We start from the raw sequence: 19085 nt of genomic DNA on the forward strand, positions 1-19085 counted from the left end.
GGTCGGCCTGTCATTACCCTCAGTGGGTAGGATGGGGCTCTAATCCTCCGAGGGCCTTAACGTTGTGCCTGGCACATTGTGGATGCTTAATGATGCTTATTAACTTCAAGTCACTTTCCGTGTTTCAGTTTAGTTAAAACCACGAAACCCGACGCTGACGAGCCTGCGCGCTGCCCCGAAAACAGGGACCCTCAGGTTTCCTCGGGAAGGGATGCTCTCTGCAGCAGCTTATTCTGAGGCGTCCCTCCCCCAGCCCCCAGCCCCCAGCCTCGGGGCTGTCTGTCTCCTGGTCAATTCTGTCCATCCCCGCCTCTTCCTGAAAAGAAGCCCGCCTCGGAAGCTGCGGTGGGTGGGACCGAAACTCCTCAAGTGCCCGCTTCGGGGCGGGGAGGGTGGGGCAGGAGCAGGAGTAAAATTATCCAATGAAAGTTATGGACTGTTCTCTGAACCCCGCCCTGCGTTTACCTTGTCTAATGGAAGGAGCGGATTGCACCCCACGCCCCGCCCCCTCATTTGCATTCTTCTCTTCTTCCCCCTCTTTAGACCAGTGGAAAGGGCGAATCTTTATCGTCCCGCCCCCCTCGCAGCCCACTCTTCGAGTCAAAGGAAGGGGCAGATTATATTTTCGCCCCGCCTTAGCTCCGCCTCCCACCTCTACCCCCCCCGCCTCCCAGTCAGATTGGCTGCAGACTCCGCCCCATCACGGCTGTAGCTAAAGCCAGGAAGAAGGAAGCGCCCTGATTCTGTGCTCCGCTGCCTCCTGCTCTTCTCGCGCGGGCGCACACGCACACACATACAGAAGCCCCCCAAAAAAACAAACAAAAAAAACCCCCCAAACCCCTCGAGCACCTCCGGCCCCTCGTTCTCGGGCATGCTCAGTGAGTAGGGCAGGGTGAGAGGGTTGGGCGATTTTTTATTTTTTTGGTGGCAAGTCACAAGCGGAGCGCTCCAGCGGCCGGCACAACTCCGCCTCTGCCGAGGCTCCAGCGCCACTTCGCATCGCCCGCTTCGCCGGCCGGGGCCCTGCCCGCCTGCCCGCAGCCACCCCGGCGGCGGCGGCGGCGCCTTCTCTTCGGGGAGCTCTCGGGAGAGGAGAGGAGCCGCGGGAGGCAGGACCGCGCCCGCGCCCACAGTCCGCGCCCTTCTCGGAGCCATGGGTGAGTCGTGCGGCCCGGAGCCGGGCCGGGGAGATGCTCCTGCTGGGCTCGCCGCCCCGCCCCGCCCTCGCCTTGCGCCTTCCGCGGCGGGCGCTGCCCGTGCTGCCCGCAGCCCCGCCTGCAGAGCTTCTGGGGGCCCTCCGCGGCCCGGCCGCCTCTAGCAGCCCCGCGCCTGCCCTCCCCAGCTTTCTCTCTTCCTCTGACTTTCCCTTGGCTTCTCGCTTTCCTTTGCTGCCTTGCCTATCCGTTCATTCCCTTTTTTGCCTTCCGCCTTTCCTATCTCTGCACTGCCTTGATTTCCTCTGCTTTGCTTGCCTTCTCTCCTGCCCTTTCCTCCCCTTTTTCAGCCGTCTCCTGCTTTGCCTTGCCCATCCTTCCCTTTCTTTGCTTTCCCCTGCTTTCCCTTGCCTTCACCAGCCTTCCCTTCTCCCTGCTTCTGCTAAAAGCAAGGCGACTTCTTTCAACTTTAGTTATCCTTGCACTGCTCACTTATTAGCGGGCACTGCCTTGGTCGGGCTCAGGAGGGATGGGTAGAGAATTGGTAATGGGGTTTACAACTTGAGAGAGTGATACCTACCTATCCGTGATTTTTATAAGGAAGAGAAGTAGGAAAGAGGTTCTCACAGGCTTAAATAACTGTTTGAAGGAGGCCATGAGGAAGGAGTAGCAAGAGCAGAGCATCTCTGCTGCTTTGGCATTTGCACAGGATGAGGAGTGTGGGTATTTGCCAGGGAGCACTTGGCTAGTCTGGATTCACTTCATGGGTTCCTTTAGTTTTGTTCCGAACTAGGTAGTAGTATGTTATTTCTGAATTTTCCTATGCTAGTTGTTTTTTCATAGCTTCCTTTTCCAAATCTGCAGACTACTTTTTCTCCAGTTTTTATAATATACAGATATACCGCAAAGTTTCTTGTCATGCTCATTTGAGGCATCATTTTAAATCATGGGAAGGCAATTTATTTTACATCGTTTTATTTATACAAATATATTACTGCTGTCATGTTTAGTTAAAAGCAGTATATATGAAATACTTGGTATAGCTCAAATGCCTGTTTTTTGTGTACTAGGATCATAGATTGAGAGTTGTAAAATGCTTTGGAAATTATCATGTGTAACATTCATTTTACAGAGGAAGGTGAGTCTCAGAGAGAAAAAATGACTTGTCAGAATGTCACATGGGTGGCAGTCAGTGGCAGAGGCAGAAGGTCCTCTGACTCCAAACCAGCATGCTTTTCCACTGTTTCAAAGCACTGCACTAAAATGCTTGCTATATCTTCTCCATGTTCCTTGATATGCTTCTAATCACTTGTCCAAAACAATTTCCTTTCTTCTTTTCTAATCTGTTCTGTTGGCCTCTGCCACAGTATATCTCTAGAATTTGACCTTTTCTTATCCGCTCTGTGTAATTTGCTTCCAGTTTGAGCATAGGATAGTTTTTATAATCTGCAGTTACAATTTATACTAAGTGGAGAGGTTAGCCATGTTAGCACAAAAATGGGAAGTCTCCAAGGAAGTATCAAAATATGAGTGGTATTGATAGAGCTTACAATATTAAATAAAAGCTGACTCCTCAATCAAGCCAAGTTTGTCTCCTTGAAGGAAGGAGGTGATTTGAGATTAGGATGAAAATATAGAATCTTGTCTAATTTTTTACAAATTGTTGGACAATTTCTTTTTTTAATATAGGGACTGTACTATGTGGTTAATAGAAAGATGATAATTTTGATGTCACATCTCTTCTTACCCGTGAAATTTCAGAAATCCCCAATTTAGGAATGTAACAAAAGTTTGTTTGAAAGTTGATTAATTGAAATTTAGAAAATCATTCTCCATAGATGATGGCCAGATTCCCAAACAATTCTACAGAAAGCTACTTAATTTGTAATGTAGTTGAAATTTTATGCATAGAAGTAGAGCTTGAAGAGGCCTTAGATAATTTAATCCAAGTCCTTCCATGAGGAAACTGAGCCAGAGAGATTTAAGGGCTTTGCTCAAGGTCATACAGGTAGTAATAGAAAACAAGTTCACTAAAATATTATTTTTTTAAAAAAGACATTAGCAAAAATTTATTTAGAAAAAAAATTTTCCTTGAATTCTAGGGCTTGAAAAAAAGGCAGGTTTAATTAAAAGAAATTACTAAGGTAGCTGGAATTATTTGAGATTCTGAAGGACATTCTCTGCAGTTTAAAGGAATGAAACATTAAGAACCCTGTTTTTTTTTTTTTTTTTTTTTTTAATGATACCTGATTTCAATTAGGCATCTTGTATTTATTAAGTACCTACTATATGCTAGATAATATACTAAGCTCTGGACATACAAAGAAAGACTTTTTTTAGGAGTTCACATCTAATTTCATTTCAAAACCTTTATTTCTTTTTCTTGATACAAATGTATCACTATTACTGTTGTATCAGTGATAATATTAGAATTGTTGGGCAGAATGAAGAGAAGAGGTTTGAAATGCTCCCTCAATTAGATCCAAGCTAGAAGGAAAAGGGAAAGGACAGAATTTAATCAAGATGTTTCATGGAAAAAAAAATTGTTGGTTAGATTAAGCTGTGAGTAGTGAATGACAACAGAAAAGGAGGGGAGAATATCATCTATATGATACTCCAACTATGAAGAAGATGATGGAAAAGCTATTGGCTTGTTGATTGATACCTGAACACTACATATCTTTTATTTGGAATGAGTAGCCAATTGGGATGTTTGTAAATGGAATATTTGTAATATTAGGAATCATCAATTTCTCTACCTGTCTGGAATCGGGAAACCCATTTGAGACTCAGATCTGATTCTTACTAGTTTTATGATCCTAGACAATCTCAATCTCCCTGGATCTCAATTTAAGTTTGCTTCAATATGAATTATAAATAGTCAGCATGAGGTATTGAATTAAAAAGCCTCAGAGTAAGGAAAACCTGAGTTCAAATACTATCTCTGATATATGCTTGATTTGTCATATTGGGCAAATCACAAAACCTTCCAATATGTCCCAGGCAGCTCTTTGAAACTGTTAAGTTGATGATCTGCATTGATAGCATGAATTTCAACCATAGCTCTTTGACCCTGATACCTACCCCTCCAACCACCAGTATGAAGTATATATAGTAGTGGTACAATTCCATTCCAGTTGTAGTACATTTTAATAAATGCATTCTGAGATTTCTTCATAAAAACATTGAAATCAAATTAGATCTTCTTGGGGATAATTTCAAAGGAATCTCAGTCTCCAACATTTCTATGAGTTTATTACTTTTTTCAGTAGTTGTTCCATATCACATTTACCTGTGTCATAGTGATCATACATTGAGGTAGAGTTCTTCCCTTTAAATCAAATCCTCTTTAAAAAGATTCTTGCTCTCTTAATCCCACGTTCTTGCTAATTGTCATGAAGTATACAGGTAGATTTATATAAGGCCCATCCCCAGCTATATCAATATAGAGTTATAGGAAGAATAAGTGTCTAGGCACTTAGTAAATCTTCTGTTTCCAGGGAGTTCCTGGAGCTGAGGGATCAGGTGATCAGGAATATGTGTTGTTGAAAATAATTGAATGACTTAGCATCTTTTAAATCTCTGTAGACAAGCTTCTAAAATCTCTTGCAATTTGCTTGGTAATTCATCTTTGTTATCTAGTGTAATTTTTCTGGGAGGAGAGAGGGGTTTGGTATGGAGGGTAAGATCTGAACCACCCTTGGAAACAAATCCTAAATTTGAGTTTTTACTTACTGAGTACTATTTGATTTATTTGAGGACAAGAAAGATTTACTAATATTAACAAAAATTATGAGGCTGTTAGGTAGTATGATGTCAGACTCAACTAGAAATAGATGCAGGCAAAATACTGACTTTAGAAAACCAGAAAAATTAGCATCATCTGTGTTGTTATTTATTTTGTTACACATTTTCCAATAACGTTTTAGTCTGGTTTGCCAGAAGTTTCTGGCCTCTAGTTTGATTCCTGTGGTGTAATGGATAGAGCACTGGAAGTGAGAGTCAAGAAGACTTGTTTCCAGTACCTATTGTATGATGCTGGGGAAAGTCATTTTACTTCTTTCAGTCTCAATTTTCTTATCTAGAAAACAGGGTTAATACTAATATCTACATTGGAGAGTTGTTGAGATGATGTATATAAAGTGCCTATGCAAGCCTCAAAATTAAGCTTAGCAAGCTTTAGATTTCCAAGTGGGAGGGAAAGTGGTAGAGAGATTCTAGGAAGAAATTATTAAGATCCACCAAATCAAATCAACATACATATGATGTTTGAGGATGAAAGAGAAAGATAAAGAGGAGGATAAATATAGGAGAGAGTATGGTTCAGGAGAAAGAAATGACGGAGACCAAAAACTTTTAGATAATACAGCAACCGTCTGTCTCTATTATCATGAACGTTTTATTTAAAAAAAAAAAAAAAAAAAAGATAGGTTCTGAAAATGGCAAGCATCAAATAATACCAAAGAGAATGAAATTGACTGTATTTCAACAGAAACCTATAGATTTATTGTAGATGTGGAAGTTATCACTATGACAGTTATTTGTGCATAGTCAGACCATTGACTAGTCAGAACTAAGAGAATTTATAATAAACAAAAAGGAAAAATATAATTATGAAGATCTAATACTGAATTATTTAGGAAAGCTATTAAAAGTGGGAAATGGACAACAGAAATGATATCAACACTGACTCAACAGTTTCATCCAGAAGTTAATAAATTAATTGATATTACAGGGAGACCACCCAAAACTTCCAAAATGTCTTCGTCTACAAACATTTGATTTGCCAAAGAGAGAGAGCTGCCAACAGCAAAATGAGGTTATAAAATAACTTCATCTGTAAAATTTTGATGAACTGTTATGAGCAGCATTTCTCAGAAAAAAGAAAAAAGCAAAGGAGAATGAAACCAAATTAAAGAAAACTTGCCACTATATTATCCCAAGGGCATTCAAGGATGAAAATGAAAAGAGGATTACAAACAAAAGAAAAATGGAAACGATTTGCAACAGCTATTACAACCAACTTTTTTCTCTACTAAGTTGTTATGGTACTAACATACTGGGAGCTGCTATTGTGACAAAGGAGGTAGAACTAGCATTAGGGAACAAAAGTCAGGAAAAGCAGCCAAATTAGATTATGTTCTTCATTTTTGAAGAGGACCAATAACATCACAAGATGATGTCTTTTTTTTTTTTGAATGGCAATTTTTAAATTCAAACAACAATCAAGACACAAAACCAATCTATTGTAAGCCTTGAAGTGTGTCACATTCTCTTTAAGCCCAGATTTTTCTTTTTAATTAAAGTATTTTCAAAACATATTTATATAATTTTCAATATTCACTTTTGCAAAACCTTGTGTTCTAGGGTTTTTTTTTTCCTTCCTTTCCCCTATCCCTTCCCCTAGATGGCAGGTAATCCAATATGTTTAAAAGTGTACAATTCTTATATGTATTTCCACAATTATCATGGTACACAAGAAAAATCAGATCAAAAAGGAAAAAAAATGAGAAAGAAATCAAGATGGCTAGCAACAAAGGAGTGAAACAACTATGTTGTGATCCATATCCACAGTTCTCTCTCAGTGCAGATGGCTCTTCCCATCACAAGACCATTGGAACTGGTCTGAATCACCTCCCTGTTGAAAAGAGCCACATCCATCAGAATTGATTATCTTGTTATCTTCTTGTTACTATGTACAATGATCTTCTGGTTCTATTCACTTAAGCATCAGTTCATATAAGTCTCTCCAGGCCTCTCTGAAATCAACTGGATGTCTTAACTCATGCTTGAATTGGATTTAAGTAAGGCAGAACTGTCTACTCTCTTGCAGAGTCATTAGTGGCAAGAAAAGTCAAGATGACTGTTGATGGCCCAGGATGCAGTGGATGATTTTGCCATCTTTGATGTCTGACCAAGATCTAAGCACTCCACAGCGACATCTCCCTACAGCTCACTGACAAATTTGAGGCTCCAACCTGGTTTAGGTTGTCTTTTTTAGATAGTTTGCTGGAGTGTGGCCGAAGATGAGAATTGAGTGCCAGTTAGACACCAAAGATGGATGAGCATTCCTAAAAAGGATTCAGCAAGCCTTCATATCAGAGGTGCTAGTTCTCTTTGAACACTCCTTATACCTACTGTATACCTAGATCATGTATACATTGAGAAAAACAGTGCTAGAAGTGATACAATTGGAAGGATTTTTGAGGACTTCTTTAAAAGGTACCTGAAAGAGGAGAAAATACCAAAGATTGTGGAAAAAATATCAGACCTTACTGATGCCAAAATAGATGACTAAAAAAACATTATAACTTCTGGGCCTACAAGCCTGCCCTTCATCTATAGAAAGTCTTTATAGGTCTTTTACACACAAATTGAAAGCTACTTTCATGAGGCTATTAGAAAATAAGTTTATTTTCACAAACATTGTTGAAGAATCATATATTTATCATCTTAAAACTAAGGGTGTAGAGAGTATAAGATCCCATTATGCTTATTATAGATTATAAAAATGTGTTCAACTTAAAATACTGCTTTATATGCTCTTTTAATACAAAGTGTCTCCCATATATCAAGGTCTCTCAAGATACTTTGGAAAGTGTAACAATATCCCTCTGATAATAAGCATAATTTGAGGCATAAAACAGGAAGATTTATGCTCATCAGAAGTTTGTACTGCTGTAGTAGAAATTCCCAGTCTCTAGAGCTTTCCTGTGGATGTTGAGGTCTTCTGAATAATCTTTGCTAAAGATGGTGTATAGAATGTATTAGGCCCAAGACACTATTGAGCTTCCTGGAAGAGAATTGTACTCAGAGGAGTTTGATCTGTCTATCCATTCAGGAAATGCTAAATCATTTAAGAATGTCTGTTACCTATCGTACACTGAATCTCAAGATAAGCTCAAAATGAATAAATGATTTAAACTTAAATGGTGTTCTCATGTGCAAATTAGATGAGAATGGAAGAAATTATCTGACACATTTATAGATAAGGGTACAGGTTCATAACCAAACAAGTATTAGCTTCATGGGAAGTAAAATAGATTATTTTGATGACATAATTAAACTTTTTTTGCACAAAGCCATTGCAACCAGAAGCAAAATAAATAAATAAATCAATCAAGAAACTGGGAAATTTTTTTGTAGCAAGTTTCTCTGATAAAGGTCTCATTTCTTAAATGTATAGAGAACTGACCCATTTTGTTATTTTTTCAAAAAGCTGTTCCTAATTGATAGGAAAGAGGACATGAACAGGCAGTGTTCAGAGGAAAAAAACCAAATGTACCAATGTCATATTAAAAAATTCTAAATCACTAATAATAGAGGGTACCACATCACACTTATCAAATTATCTAAGATGATAGAAAAGGAAAAATAACAAATGCTGGAGGGAATGTGGGAAAATAGGTACACTTAATACACTGTTGGTGGAGCCATGAACTACCATTCTGCAGAACAATTTGGAACTATGCACAAAACGCCATAAATTCTTTGGCACAGCAATAATGCTACTATTGTATTTCAAGGAGATCAAAGGAAAAGGAAAAAGTACAAGATTTTATAGCAGCTCTTTGTATGATGGTAAAGCACTGGAAACTGAGGAGAGATGCTTATGAATTGGGAAAATGGCTGAACATTTTTGTTTATGATAAAGTTACCTGTAAGAAATGCTGAAGGGGATGGGTTCTGAAAAATCTGGGAAGATTTATATGAACTGATGTGAAGTGAAGTGAGCAAAACCAGTAGAACAGTCTACTCAGTAATAGCATTATTGTAATGATAATCAATTGTGAAAATCATAGTAACTATGATTAATATAATGGTCTACCATGACTCCTTAAGGACTTATGATATAAAATTTTATCCACCTCCCGATAGAGAACTTATAGACTCACAAAGTGCAAACTGAAGCATATTTTTTTTTCTTCTTAATTTTTCTTGATTTTAAATAACTTTTGGAACATAGCTAATAAAGAAACATGTTTTTCATGACTTCATATAACACACACACACACACACATACATATATAATGGATATCATATTTTTTTGCCTTAATGGTTTGGGTGGGAGGAGTGAAGGAAAGAATTTAGAACTGAAAATAAAAATTTAAAATAAAAAGATATATATAATATACATATATGTATATATGTACATATACACATATGTGTATACATGTATAGTCATACATACACATATATATGAATGTCTAGATTTCAACAAGCATCAAAATGGATTCTTTATAAAACATGCCCAGCAGAATGTATTTCTAGGATAGTTAATTAAGATAAATAATGAGCTGGATCCAGAATTGAAAAAGGGTGAGGAAAGTGGGCTGGATTGCTTCTTGGGGAATTGCAGAACAGTTTTACTGACCCCAGGTTTCCTATAACAGGAAAGGTCCCTCTTTTCATTTACAAAGTATTGCTGCCACAAGACTACTTTCCCTGTAGAACCATTTATATTACCAAAAATCTTCATTAGGAACACAAATTTCATGACAAACTTATTTCAATTTCCAATATCAATATTTTTCCTTGGTTATATTTTTATTTTTTTAAAATAAATTTTATTGCCATCTTTTTTTTAAAATAACTAATATCTTTCAATTCATTCTCACCCTTTTTAGAGATCCATGCTTTATAATAAAGGATTTTTAAAAAAAGAAACAAAATTCTGCAAAGCTAACAAGCTCATCAAAAAAATTACAGTTTTTTTGTATAACTGTAATCCTCCATTCTTTTAAAGAAGGAGGCAATTGCGATCATTATAATTTTGTGGAATTATTTCAATTTTTTTAAATTATTTTTTTATTTATCATAGTCATAGAATATATTGTTTTCTGATTCTGTTTATTTCATTTTTTATTAGTTCATAGAAATCTTCCCATGCTTTTTTTATACTTATAAAATTCAGCACTTTTTACATTACAGTAGTATTCCATTAATTTACTCCAACTTATTTAGCCATTCCTCAGGTTGATGCACATCTATATTGTTTCAATTCTTTGCTAACATAAAAAAGATGGTACAAATATTTGGTGTATATGGGGCATCAGATACTTAATAGCTGTAGACACTTAAAACCGAGTAGGTCACTTAACTTATATTTGCTCCAGTTTCTTCAATCCCCTTCTTAAAACAGGGATGTTATGCTTGGGTCGCTCTATCCTGGGCTTACACATTTTTTTTTAATGATTTGTATAAAAATGTAGGTGACAGGACATCAGACTGGTAGGGTTAGAAACACTAGGTGATAGGATACAAAAGTTTTTTTTAGAGATTGTTCAGTAGGTTGAATTTAAGGAGATGAAACTAAGTAGGAAATTAATATGAAGTCTTACATTGGATTAAAACACACACACACACACACACACACACACACACACACACACAACTAACCATGTAAGTGAAACCTCAGAGGGAGAGACCTGATTAGACAGTCATTTTTCTGGATGAGGTCTTGAAGTTATAGCTTGTTGAAAACCTATTTGAGTCAGCAGTACGTTGTAGTAGCCAAAAAAAGCCAATTCAGTCTTGAGCTACATTACTTCTGGGAACAAGGAGAAATCTCTAGATGTCCTAGAGATTATACTTTATGTTTTCATTTCTGCATGCCACAATTTAAAATGAACATAGGTAATGTCAAGAAGAGGTTGTAGGATCTTAAGTCCATGTCATCTGCAAGTGACTTGAAGGGAATTGCTGACTTGAAGAAGAAATGATTCAAAGGAGACATCACCCTCTGCAAGTATTTGAAAGACTATTGTGTAGAGAAGGAATCAGATTTGTACTGTTTGGCTCCAGAAAGTAGAAATTGGAGCATTGTGGAATTGCCAAGAGGTTTGATGTCAAGAACCACTTGCTAACAAGGAACGATTGCAAAATGGCCAGTGCCCTCCATTGGAGTTCTGCAAGCAGAGACTGGATGGCTTACTTACCAGATATGGTAGAGTGGAAGATTTCTTTTTTGTAAAGGTATGACTGGCTGGCTGTAGAGCAATCCGATATAGGCGGTATGTGTACAATCATTTAAAACATACTTCCATATTAGTTGTAAAACAAAAATCAAGAGAAAAAAACCAAAGTGAAAATAGCATGCTTTGATCTGCTTGGAGTCTCTGAATATGGATGGCATTTTCCATCCTACGTCTATTAAAATTGTTATAGATCACATTACAGAGGAGAGCTAAGTCCATTATAGTTGGTTATCACAGAATCTTCCTATTACTTTGTTTTTGTTTTTTAAATTTAATTTTTTTTAGTATCTTATTTTCCCAAATATTGCAAAGATAGTTTTCAATATTCATTTTTGCAAAACCTTGAGTTCCAAATTTTTCTCTATTCTCTCTCCCTCTCCCTATATAGCAAGTAATCGGATATAAGTTAAACATGTGCAATTCTTCTAAACATATTTCCATATTCATCACGTTTCAAAAGAAAAATCGGATCAAAAAAAAAAAAAGAATGAGAAAGGGAAAAGATAGCTAAGCCATAATTTTTTATCTAGAGATTCCACTCTAAACTAACACCCTCAAAAAAGTCATATATATGGTTTGTATGTAATTCTTCTAAACATATTTCTATATTTGTCATGCTGAGCAAAAAAAAAAATTCAGATCAAAAGGAAAAGAAAAAGCAATAAACAACAACACAAAAGGTGAAAATAACTATATTTTGATCCACATTCAGTCTTCCTAGTTTTCTCTTTGGATATGAATGGCATTTTCCCTCACAAGTCTATTGGAATTGAGGGCTATCTATTGATGGAGATCTTAACATGTAAGTGTAAAGAAGGATGGGAAGACTTAAGAATGAAGAGATGCAAAATGAGGGTAGCAAACCCAAGATAAGTATGTATGCCAAAACCAATGTATGCAATAAAAACAATGTAGACTATAAAAACAACAGTAATATAATGATTTTAACTGAATGCTGTGAAATTATAATGACCAAATTCAGCCCCAAAAAGAGATATGAGAAGACACTTCCTTCTTTAAATTGTGAAGTAGCAGCATGTGTCAGATTTTTTGGTGTATTGGTTAATTTTACCCGATTCTTTTTTTATTGTTTATTATAAAGACTTGTTTGGGAGTGAGTGAGAGGAAGGCTACATTGGGAAACATGAATGGTGTAAAAAACAAAAATTACCAATAAAAACCTACTTTTAAAACGCAACTCTGAAAGAATACTCCAAATCATTAATAATAAGAGAAATGTAAACCAAAACCACTTTGAATTTTCACCTCACAAGCAGCAGGTTGACAAAGGTGACAAATAATGAATGAAGTATTCATTAAGTGCTTACTGTGTGCAACAGACTTCATATTCCAACAGGGGAGACAACACATGTGGAAGATTTCAGCTGCAGGTTAGATGGAAAAGCTCCATGAATTTTCAGCAGTTGTGGCTATATCACCTACAGGAACAGTTGCCAGAATGTATCTCCACAGGGATTGTTTCCCAGAATGATGACTGTACTCACTGGGTTGGAAGCTATGCTATTCCCAAGGTTTTGGGGTTCAGCATTCTGAATTATCTGTATCAGAGTCTGAAGGGAGATTGTAGTGGGTTAACTTGCCTGCACATGATGCTTCCTGTCTTTCTTTTAGGACTCTGTGCTTCTTTCACTACGAGAAAGGGACTAGTCAATGCTAGAAAGGTTGTTGACAGACAAGTGGTTAATGCACTCATGGTAGTACTGTGAATTTGTATAATCTTAAGTCAAAATTTAAGATTGAAATTATTGTTTTGTTAGAGAGGCATCATTAGGCATTTTAAAGAATATTTGCCATCTCCTTTCTATCTGGAGATGGCTAATCTTGTCCTTTTTTTTGTTGATTCTGATTAATATTCATTTCAGAGAATGATGTTTTTTCTAATATTTTCTAATTCTAAGGGTGATCCTTATATTATTAAGTCAGCAATATTCCAAGCTTTCCCTACTAATCTATAGCCAAAAAATATAGATGGTAAATTCATATGTTATTGCTTTGTAATTCAACATCAAACAGATTCTAGATCTATAGATTTACTGTTAAACAAGAATGTTGTATGCAGGATTTCCTTGAACATTTTGGAAAATGTGGCAGTATGTTATTTGGAATATAGTTTTGTTACTTTACCAGAAATCATAATGTTTCAAAAAATGGTTCAAATTATTCCATTTTTTTTTTTAATGTCTTTGGGACTTAGTATGGTAAATTCTTTTTGGTTATTTTGTTAAATCTTTGGTGCAGATTACATTCTAATGATTGCCAAAATTCTGGGTGATAGTTTGTATGAAGGATGCTATAGTAAGGAATACTCATTTAGATTCCCTCCCTTCCATTATGGGTTTTTTCTTTTAGGAGAAGGGTCAATATATCCCTTCTGTACTTGGAAAATATAGTCCAAAATGACTGTTTATAGGATTCCTTTCTAAGAGTTCCTTGGGGAAATTTGCTGTAACTGCTTTGTGGTGGCTCCCAGGAGGCTTATTTGTGTATGTCTTTGGGTCTGAAACAGCTACAACACCCAACCCATCTCTATTCTAACCCATCTACTGCTGTTATGTCTAACTGAAAATCCAGATTAATTGATGAATGCACATTTGTTTTGTTTATAATACTTTTTTATCCTCTTAAGCCAGAAAATAGCACTGGCCCACTTTTGTAGATAGGAAAAACAAGTGGAAATTAAGTTGTTCAGTCTCCTTGATTTGTGCTTGATAAATTGCATAAAAAATATTTATCGTGTAATACTTATTAGAAAAGAAAGATACAAGGTTTGAACTAGAAGGAAACATTGGTTTTTCTTGCTATAGAATCAGGTTAGCAGATAGCTTTGAAGAGCCACACTTTAACCTGGCAGTGGTAATTGGACTTAGGATGCAGGTCAGTGTTTTCTATATACATCTTCCAATAGCAGAAGATTAGGCACATTAGCAACAATGGCCTACGTTAGGCATAAATTGAAATAGTTAAAATTTGACTTTCACCTTAGATGGATGTTAATGAACCCTAAAGTTCTTATGATTTTTGTCGTTGTTGGGTTTTTGCTCATTAAATGGATTTTACCTGCCAAGGTAAATGATCATATGGATCAATTAGTCTTTGGTGGTAAAGCAGAGACTAATAAAAAGGAAGCCAAGAATCATGAATGGCGGTACCTTCCTAGGATAACAGATCTTGTTTCAGTTTGCTTTTAATGATAGAAGCAGTTGACCATGGTATTTAACTTTGTTTTATGTGAACTTCTTGAGGGAAAAAAAGTTGCTATTTAGTTTGGCTCTGCTTAAAATTATAAATGCTGTGGTTAGGAAACAGGCTTTTTGTCTCATACTTCTTTTCTACCACTGTTGTCCTTTAACCTACATATGAAATTCTTTATTTAGAATAGAATTTTCAATAATGTATGTTTCAATAACACAAATATTCTTAATTTCTATCCAAACATCCAGAGAAAAGGTGATCCTCTCTCAACAGTAGTATAGCAACTGAATTTCCTAGCAAGCTGGCTCTGGTGACTGGAGTGGAGTATAATGTCTAGAATAGGGGAAACAAGAATTCTTGAATATCCCAAGTGAAAGAGGAAATCAGATAATGGAAAGAAGAATAGCTGAAATGTTTAAAAACTTGCTTGTTTTGTTTAAATTCTACTGGAATAACCCTGAAAGGCTAGTTTGATGATGGCCATTGGGGGTAGACACTGTCACCAAGAGCACAATTATTATTTCCTGTTATTGTTTCCATTTGCTCCTTTTGGTTTTCCAGTAGCAGAAAATGAACAAGAACTTTATTAGCAACTGTTGTTAAGTTGTTTTTCAGTTGTGTGGAACTCTTCTTGACTCCATCTGGGTTTTTCTTGGCAAAGATACCGGAGTGGTTTGCCATTTCTATCTCCACTCATTTTACAGGTGAAGAAATGAGGCAAACAGGGTTAAATGACTTGCTTATTGTCACACTCCTAGTTTCTTAGGCTGGATTAGAACTCAGGAAGATGTCTTCCTAATTCCAGACCTGACATTTATATTCAGTGCAGCATGTTAGCTTACCTTATCAACAGGTGTGAAAACTCTTAAATTGGTGAATTGCTGTGGGAGAGGAACATCTGTCCTATGCTCTAGAGCAGGGGTGACACACAGTATAGGCCAGAGAAATGATTTAGTAAGGCAGCTGCAGTTGATGATGAGCTGAAAGCTAGGTATAACCTCCCACTACTTGAATTCTCTAAATTGATAATTTAATATGGCCCTCAAGTGATGTTATAAATATCCAAATTACCCTTTGGCAGAAAAAAGTTTCCCCATCCCTGCTCAAAGGAGAAGACACATTTGAACACAAGAAGTTTGGGTACCTCTATATTATTCTCCTGGGTCATAGATCTCAGTTTAAATGGATATTGGTGCAAAAGTAAAGATTAGTCAATCAATTCTGGCTTTAGAAACAACTTATAATGTATTATGTTATTTGTATTGATATTTGTATTGGTGATGAAGATCCTTGTGCTTCTATATAAATTATTATGTCAAGTAATTAATGACATAACATAAATGACTTGGACTTTTGTCAAAACTGTAATCTCTGTGTATTTTGAGCAAAATGGAAAAAAAAGCAAAACAGAAGTTTGAAACATTCACTACAGTCTTCTCTCTGGATGCAGATGGCTCTATCACAAGATCATTGGAACTGGCCTGAATCACCTTGCTTTTGAAAAGAGCCAGTTGATCATTACATAATCTTATTGTTGCTGTTGTACAATGTTCTCTTGGTTCTACTCACTTTATTTAACAGGAGGGGACTTTTCAAAATGCATATATTTTATTGTGAACTTAATCATTGACAAAGAACCAGAACATTGTAAGAGTGGAAAAGAGGATTGACTATGCGAGGTGCAGTTTGCTTATTAAAAATATTTTACAAAGTGGGAACAAAATTGGAGGGAATTTTCTTGCATTATAGATGGTATCACCTATGTACTTTTCTTCTTCTCAGCCTCTGGATTCCTCCAGTTGTCTGGCAAATGTTAAGACAGGAGTGGGTTTTATACACTGGGATGAAGAATGATATAGGGAGAGATGTAATAGAACTAAGAAAGTTAAAAATTATTGAAACTGGAATAAAACCCCCACAAAAATCTCTGTAATGGAAAGGAATAGAAGTGGGGTATGTGGGTGGTTGCTGTGATGGAAAAAATGCTCAAAAAGTAAGTACTAGGAAAGATGGAGCACGATTTAAGCTAAGAAGATTGTTTTTTAAATATAGAATTAATATTTTAAAAAATTAGTAAATGTGTGCCATTGTTTGTACCATATATAAAGTCAGAGAAGGATCTAAGATTTGTCGATGTCTAGGCATCTGTACATTTTGACATTTAGAGATGATAGGAGATTTTTTTCAGAATGGAAAACATAGTTAATGGCAGTAGTTTTGTAGCCTAAGAGCTGGAGGACATGGGACCTGCATTTGAGAAGCCTGCAAAAGGACCTCCCAGATTGTTGATGTTTGGTTTTAGTTAATGCTAACTAAGGGCTTCCTAATACCAACGATCTTTTGCTTCATAAATAAATCCCCTTATTTCTATTTTTAAAAACTTTTATTTATATTATTTTCATTTCTGAATGGTTTCCTCTTTAACAAAAAAATATAAGTAAAACAAGAGAAAACCATAAAGACAACCTGATTTAGAGAGCAGTGAAGTGTGTTTCACTTATTTAGATAGGCCCTTTCCATTTGTAATTGTTTATTTACATTATTGTAGTCCCTGTGTATATTGTTCTTTTATTTCTGCACATTTCACTCAGAATACAGTTAGTTCAAGTCTTTCTGTGTTATTAAGGATCATGCCTAGGTGAAGAGATAGATCATTTCTCCGAGAGCCTCCACAGCTGTGAATCATATACTTGAAGAAGTTGCAAAGCAGTCTTCACAGATGTTCCTTGTGGATTGGGCATGAAATAAATTGGAGGCAAGAGGGAAGAGGAGAGAGGTTAGAGAATGCAACTGCCTCTCAGTAGGGAGGTCAGAGAACAGCAACTGCCTCTGAGTCTCCTTGTTATCATCATCATTCTCTCACATGAGGAGATCCATTCTACAGGTCTGAGTTAGACTTCAGCAGCCACTAATAGGTGGCTCCCATATCACAACACTATGTTTTTCTAAATTTATCATGATTATCATTTTTACTACACAATAATGTTTCATTTTATTTATATGCTGCAGTTCATCCAACCATTGTTGCTCAGTGTTCTTTCCACTCCCAAGTGCCTCTAAGGGAGACTGAGATTAAGTGCCTTGCTCAGGATGAAAAAGCTAGTAAGTCAGTTCTGATGTAAATTTAGTCTTTCTGATTCCAGGCTCATGCTCCATCCACTGAGTAATCTTCTGCCTCCAAGGAGTCATGAATATCTAAGTTGACAAGTGACTAAAGATCTTTACTGGCTGTTTTACTTGGACAAGTCACTTAAACTCGATTTGCTTTATTTTCTTCATTTGTAAAATGGGCATAATAATAGCATCTACTTTCCTGGGTTGTTTATAAGAATCATGAAATAATAATTATGAAGTGCAAAACCTGGCAGGTGTTTGATATACATTAAGTGCTATATAAATGTTAGCTGTTATCACTTTCCCTCTCATCTGTCATTTTCCCATTCACTCACACAGTCACCATTTTCATTTAGGCCTTTCTTTGTCCTCTCTTGTTTGGACTATTAAATTAAACTCCTCTTTATTTTCCCTGCCTTTCCCCATTCCAACCCATTTCTCACACAGTTGCCAGAGTAAAATATAGATAGGACCCAAATTCATGCTTCTTCTCTACTTCTCAGAGAGTTCATCCTTTCTTTAAGCTTGTTGTGGCTGGGTCTCTCTGTTCTAATGTAGGTGTGATTTGGTTGGTCAGGTTCAGAATCAGTGAAATGAGACAGAGCACTTGATTTCAAATTCTGACAAGTACTTGCTGTGTGACCCTAGAAAAGTCACTAAATCACTCTAAGCCACAGGCAACTCCGAGGAAATCTTTGGTCCTTGATGGATATTTGATAATAAATACAATACTTTCCTAAGAAAAAATAATAAGAAAGCTATCAAGCTGATAGCTATCAAACCATCATTGAACTTGAGAAAAGGAAATTTACTAGTCATTGCAGGGAAGGACCTTCAGGGCAGAATAGAACATTGATTCAAAAGCGCTATATCCAGCAACACTGGCTGGAGAGTAGCTTTCCAGTACCATTGTTAGTTATGATGCTGGGATGTGGTTAAAAATGAGGGAAGAGCCCCAGTTCTTGTCTCTTGCTCGGAGCCGAGAAGCTTCGTTAATGGCTAGAGCCTTAGTCCTCTGAGCCAATTAAGTTTTGAGGACAGTATAAAAACTTTTAAAGGAAGAAAAAATAACTAACAACCTACATGGGTGGGTTCTTAATAATAACAATAATACCTAGTATCTAAACTGCTTTAAGGTTTGCAAAATGAGTGGTATAGCTAGTCAGGGTCTGTGATCAGATTTGTACTTACCTTCCCTGACTCCAGGCCAACACTTTATGAGTTGCTTTTCTTGTTACAATAGTTCCCTCACAACTATGATCAAATAGAACTTTTATCTTTGGCTTTTCAAGCTCTCAAAATCTGACCCCTTCTGTCTTCTGGGTAGGAGGAATAGTCAAAGTCAAAGAGAATGTTCAAGGAACAAAGAAGAGACCAATTAGTCTGGACTATGAGGGATTATGACCTAGTAGATAGAGAGCTGGGTTTTGAGTTTAAAACCTGGATTCAAGTTTGACCTCTGATATAGACTGGCTGAGGAGTTCTAATTTACACTTAGAGTAAATATCTATCCCAGAAACAAAGAATATAAGTTAGTGATGCACTCTTTATTGGATTAGGTACTAATGAAGAGGTGGGGAGGGGGAACGGGGAATGTAAGTTTATCTAAGACAATCAGATACCTCCA

At 36.7% G+C, this 19085-nt stretch overlaps 1 protein-coding gene across 4 annotated transcripts in view; it reads left to right on the forward strand.

Moving 5' to 3' along the window:
- The first annotated feature begins 685 nt into the window (after positions 1–685).
- The window catches only part of RAP1GDS1 (Rap1 GTPase-GDP dissociation stimulator 1), a 208989-nt gene continuing 190589 nt past the window's right edge, over positions 686–19085 (forward strand). For 3 of the 4 annotated variants that reach the window (XM_031941854.1, XM_031941858.1, XM_031941859.1), the window contains exon 1: positions 687–1157. In XM_031941854.1, the coding sequence (XP_031797714.1) occupies positions 1154–1157 (4 nt within the window). In that variant the 5' untranslated portion in view covers positions 687–1153. Of the gene's footprint in view, positions 1158–19085 lie in introns of all 4 variants that reach the window. The other variant, XM_031941855.1, reaches the window with a different exon arrangement.

This window comes from Sarcophilus harrisii, chromosome 6 (assembly GCF_902635505.1).
Source record: "Sarcophilus harrisii chromosome 6, mSarHar1.11, whole genome shotgun sequence".
In the NCBI taxonomy this organism is placed as follows: domain Eukaryota; kingdom Metazoa; phylum Chordata; class Mammalia; order Dasyuromorphia; family Dasyuridae; genus Sarcophilus; species Sarcophilus harrisii.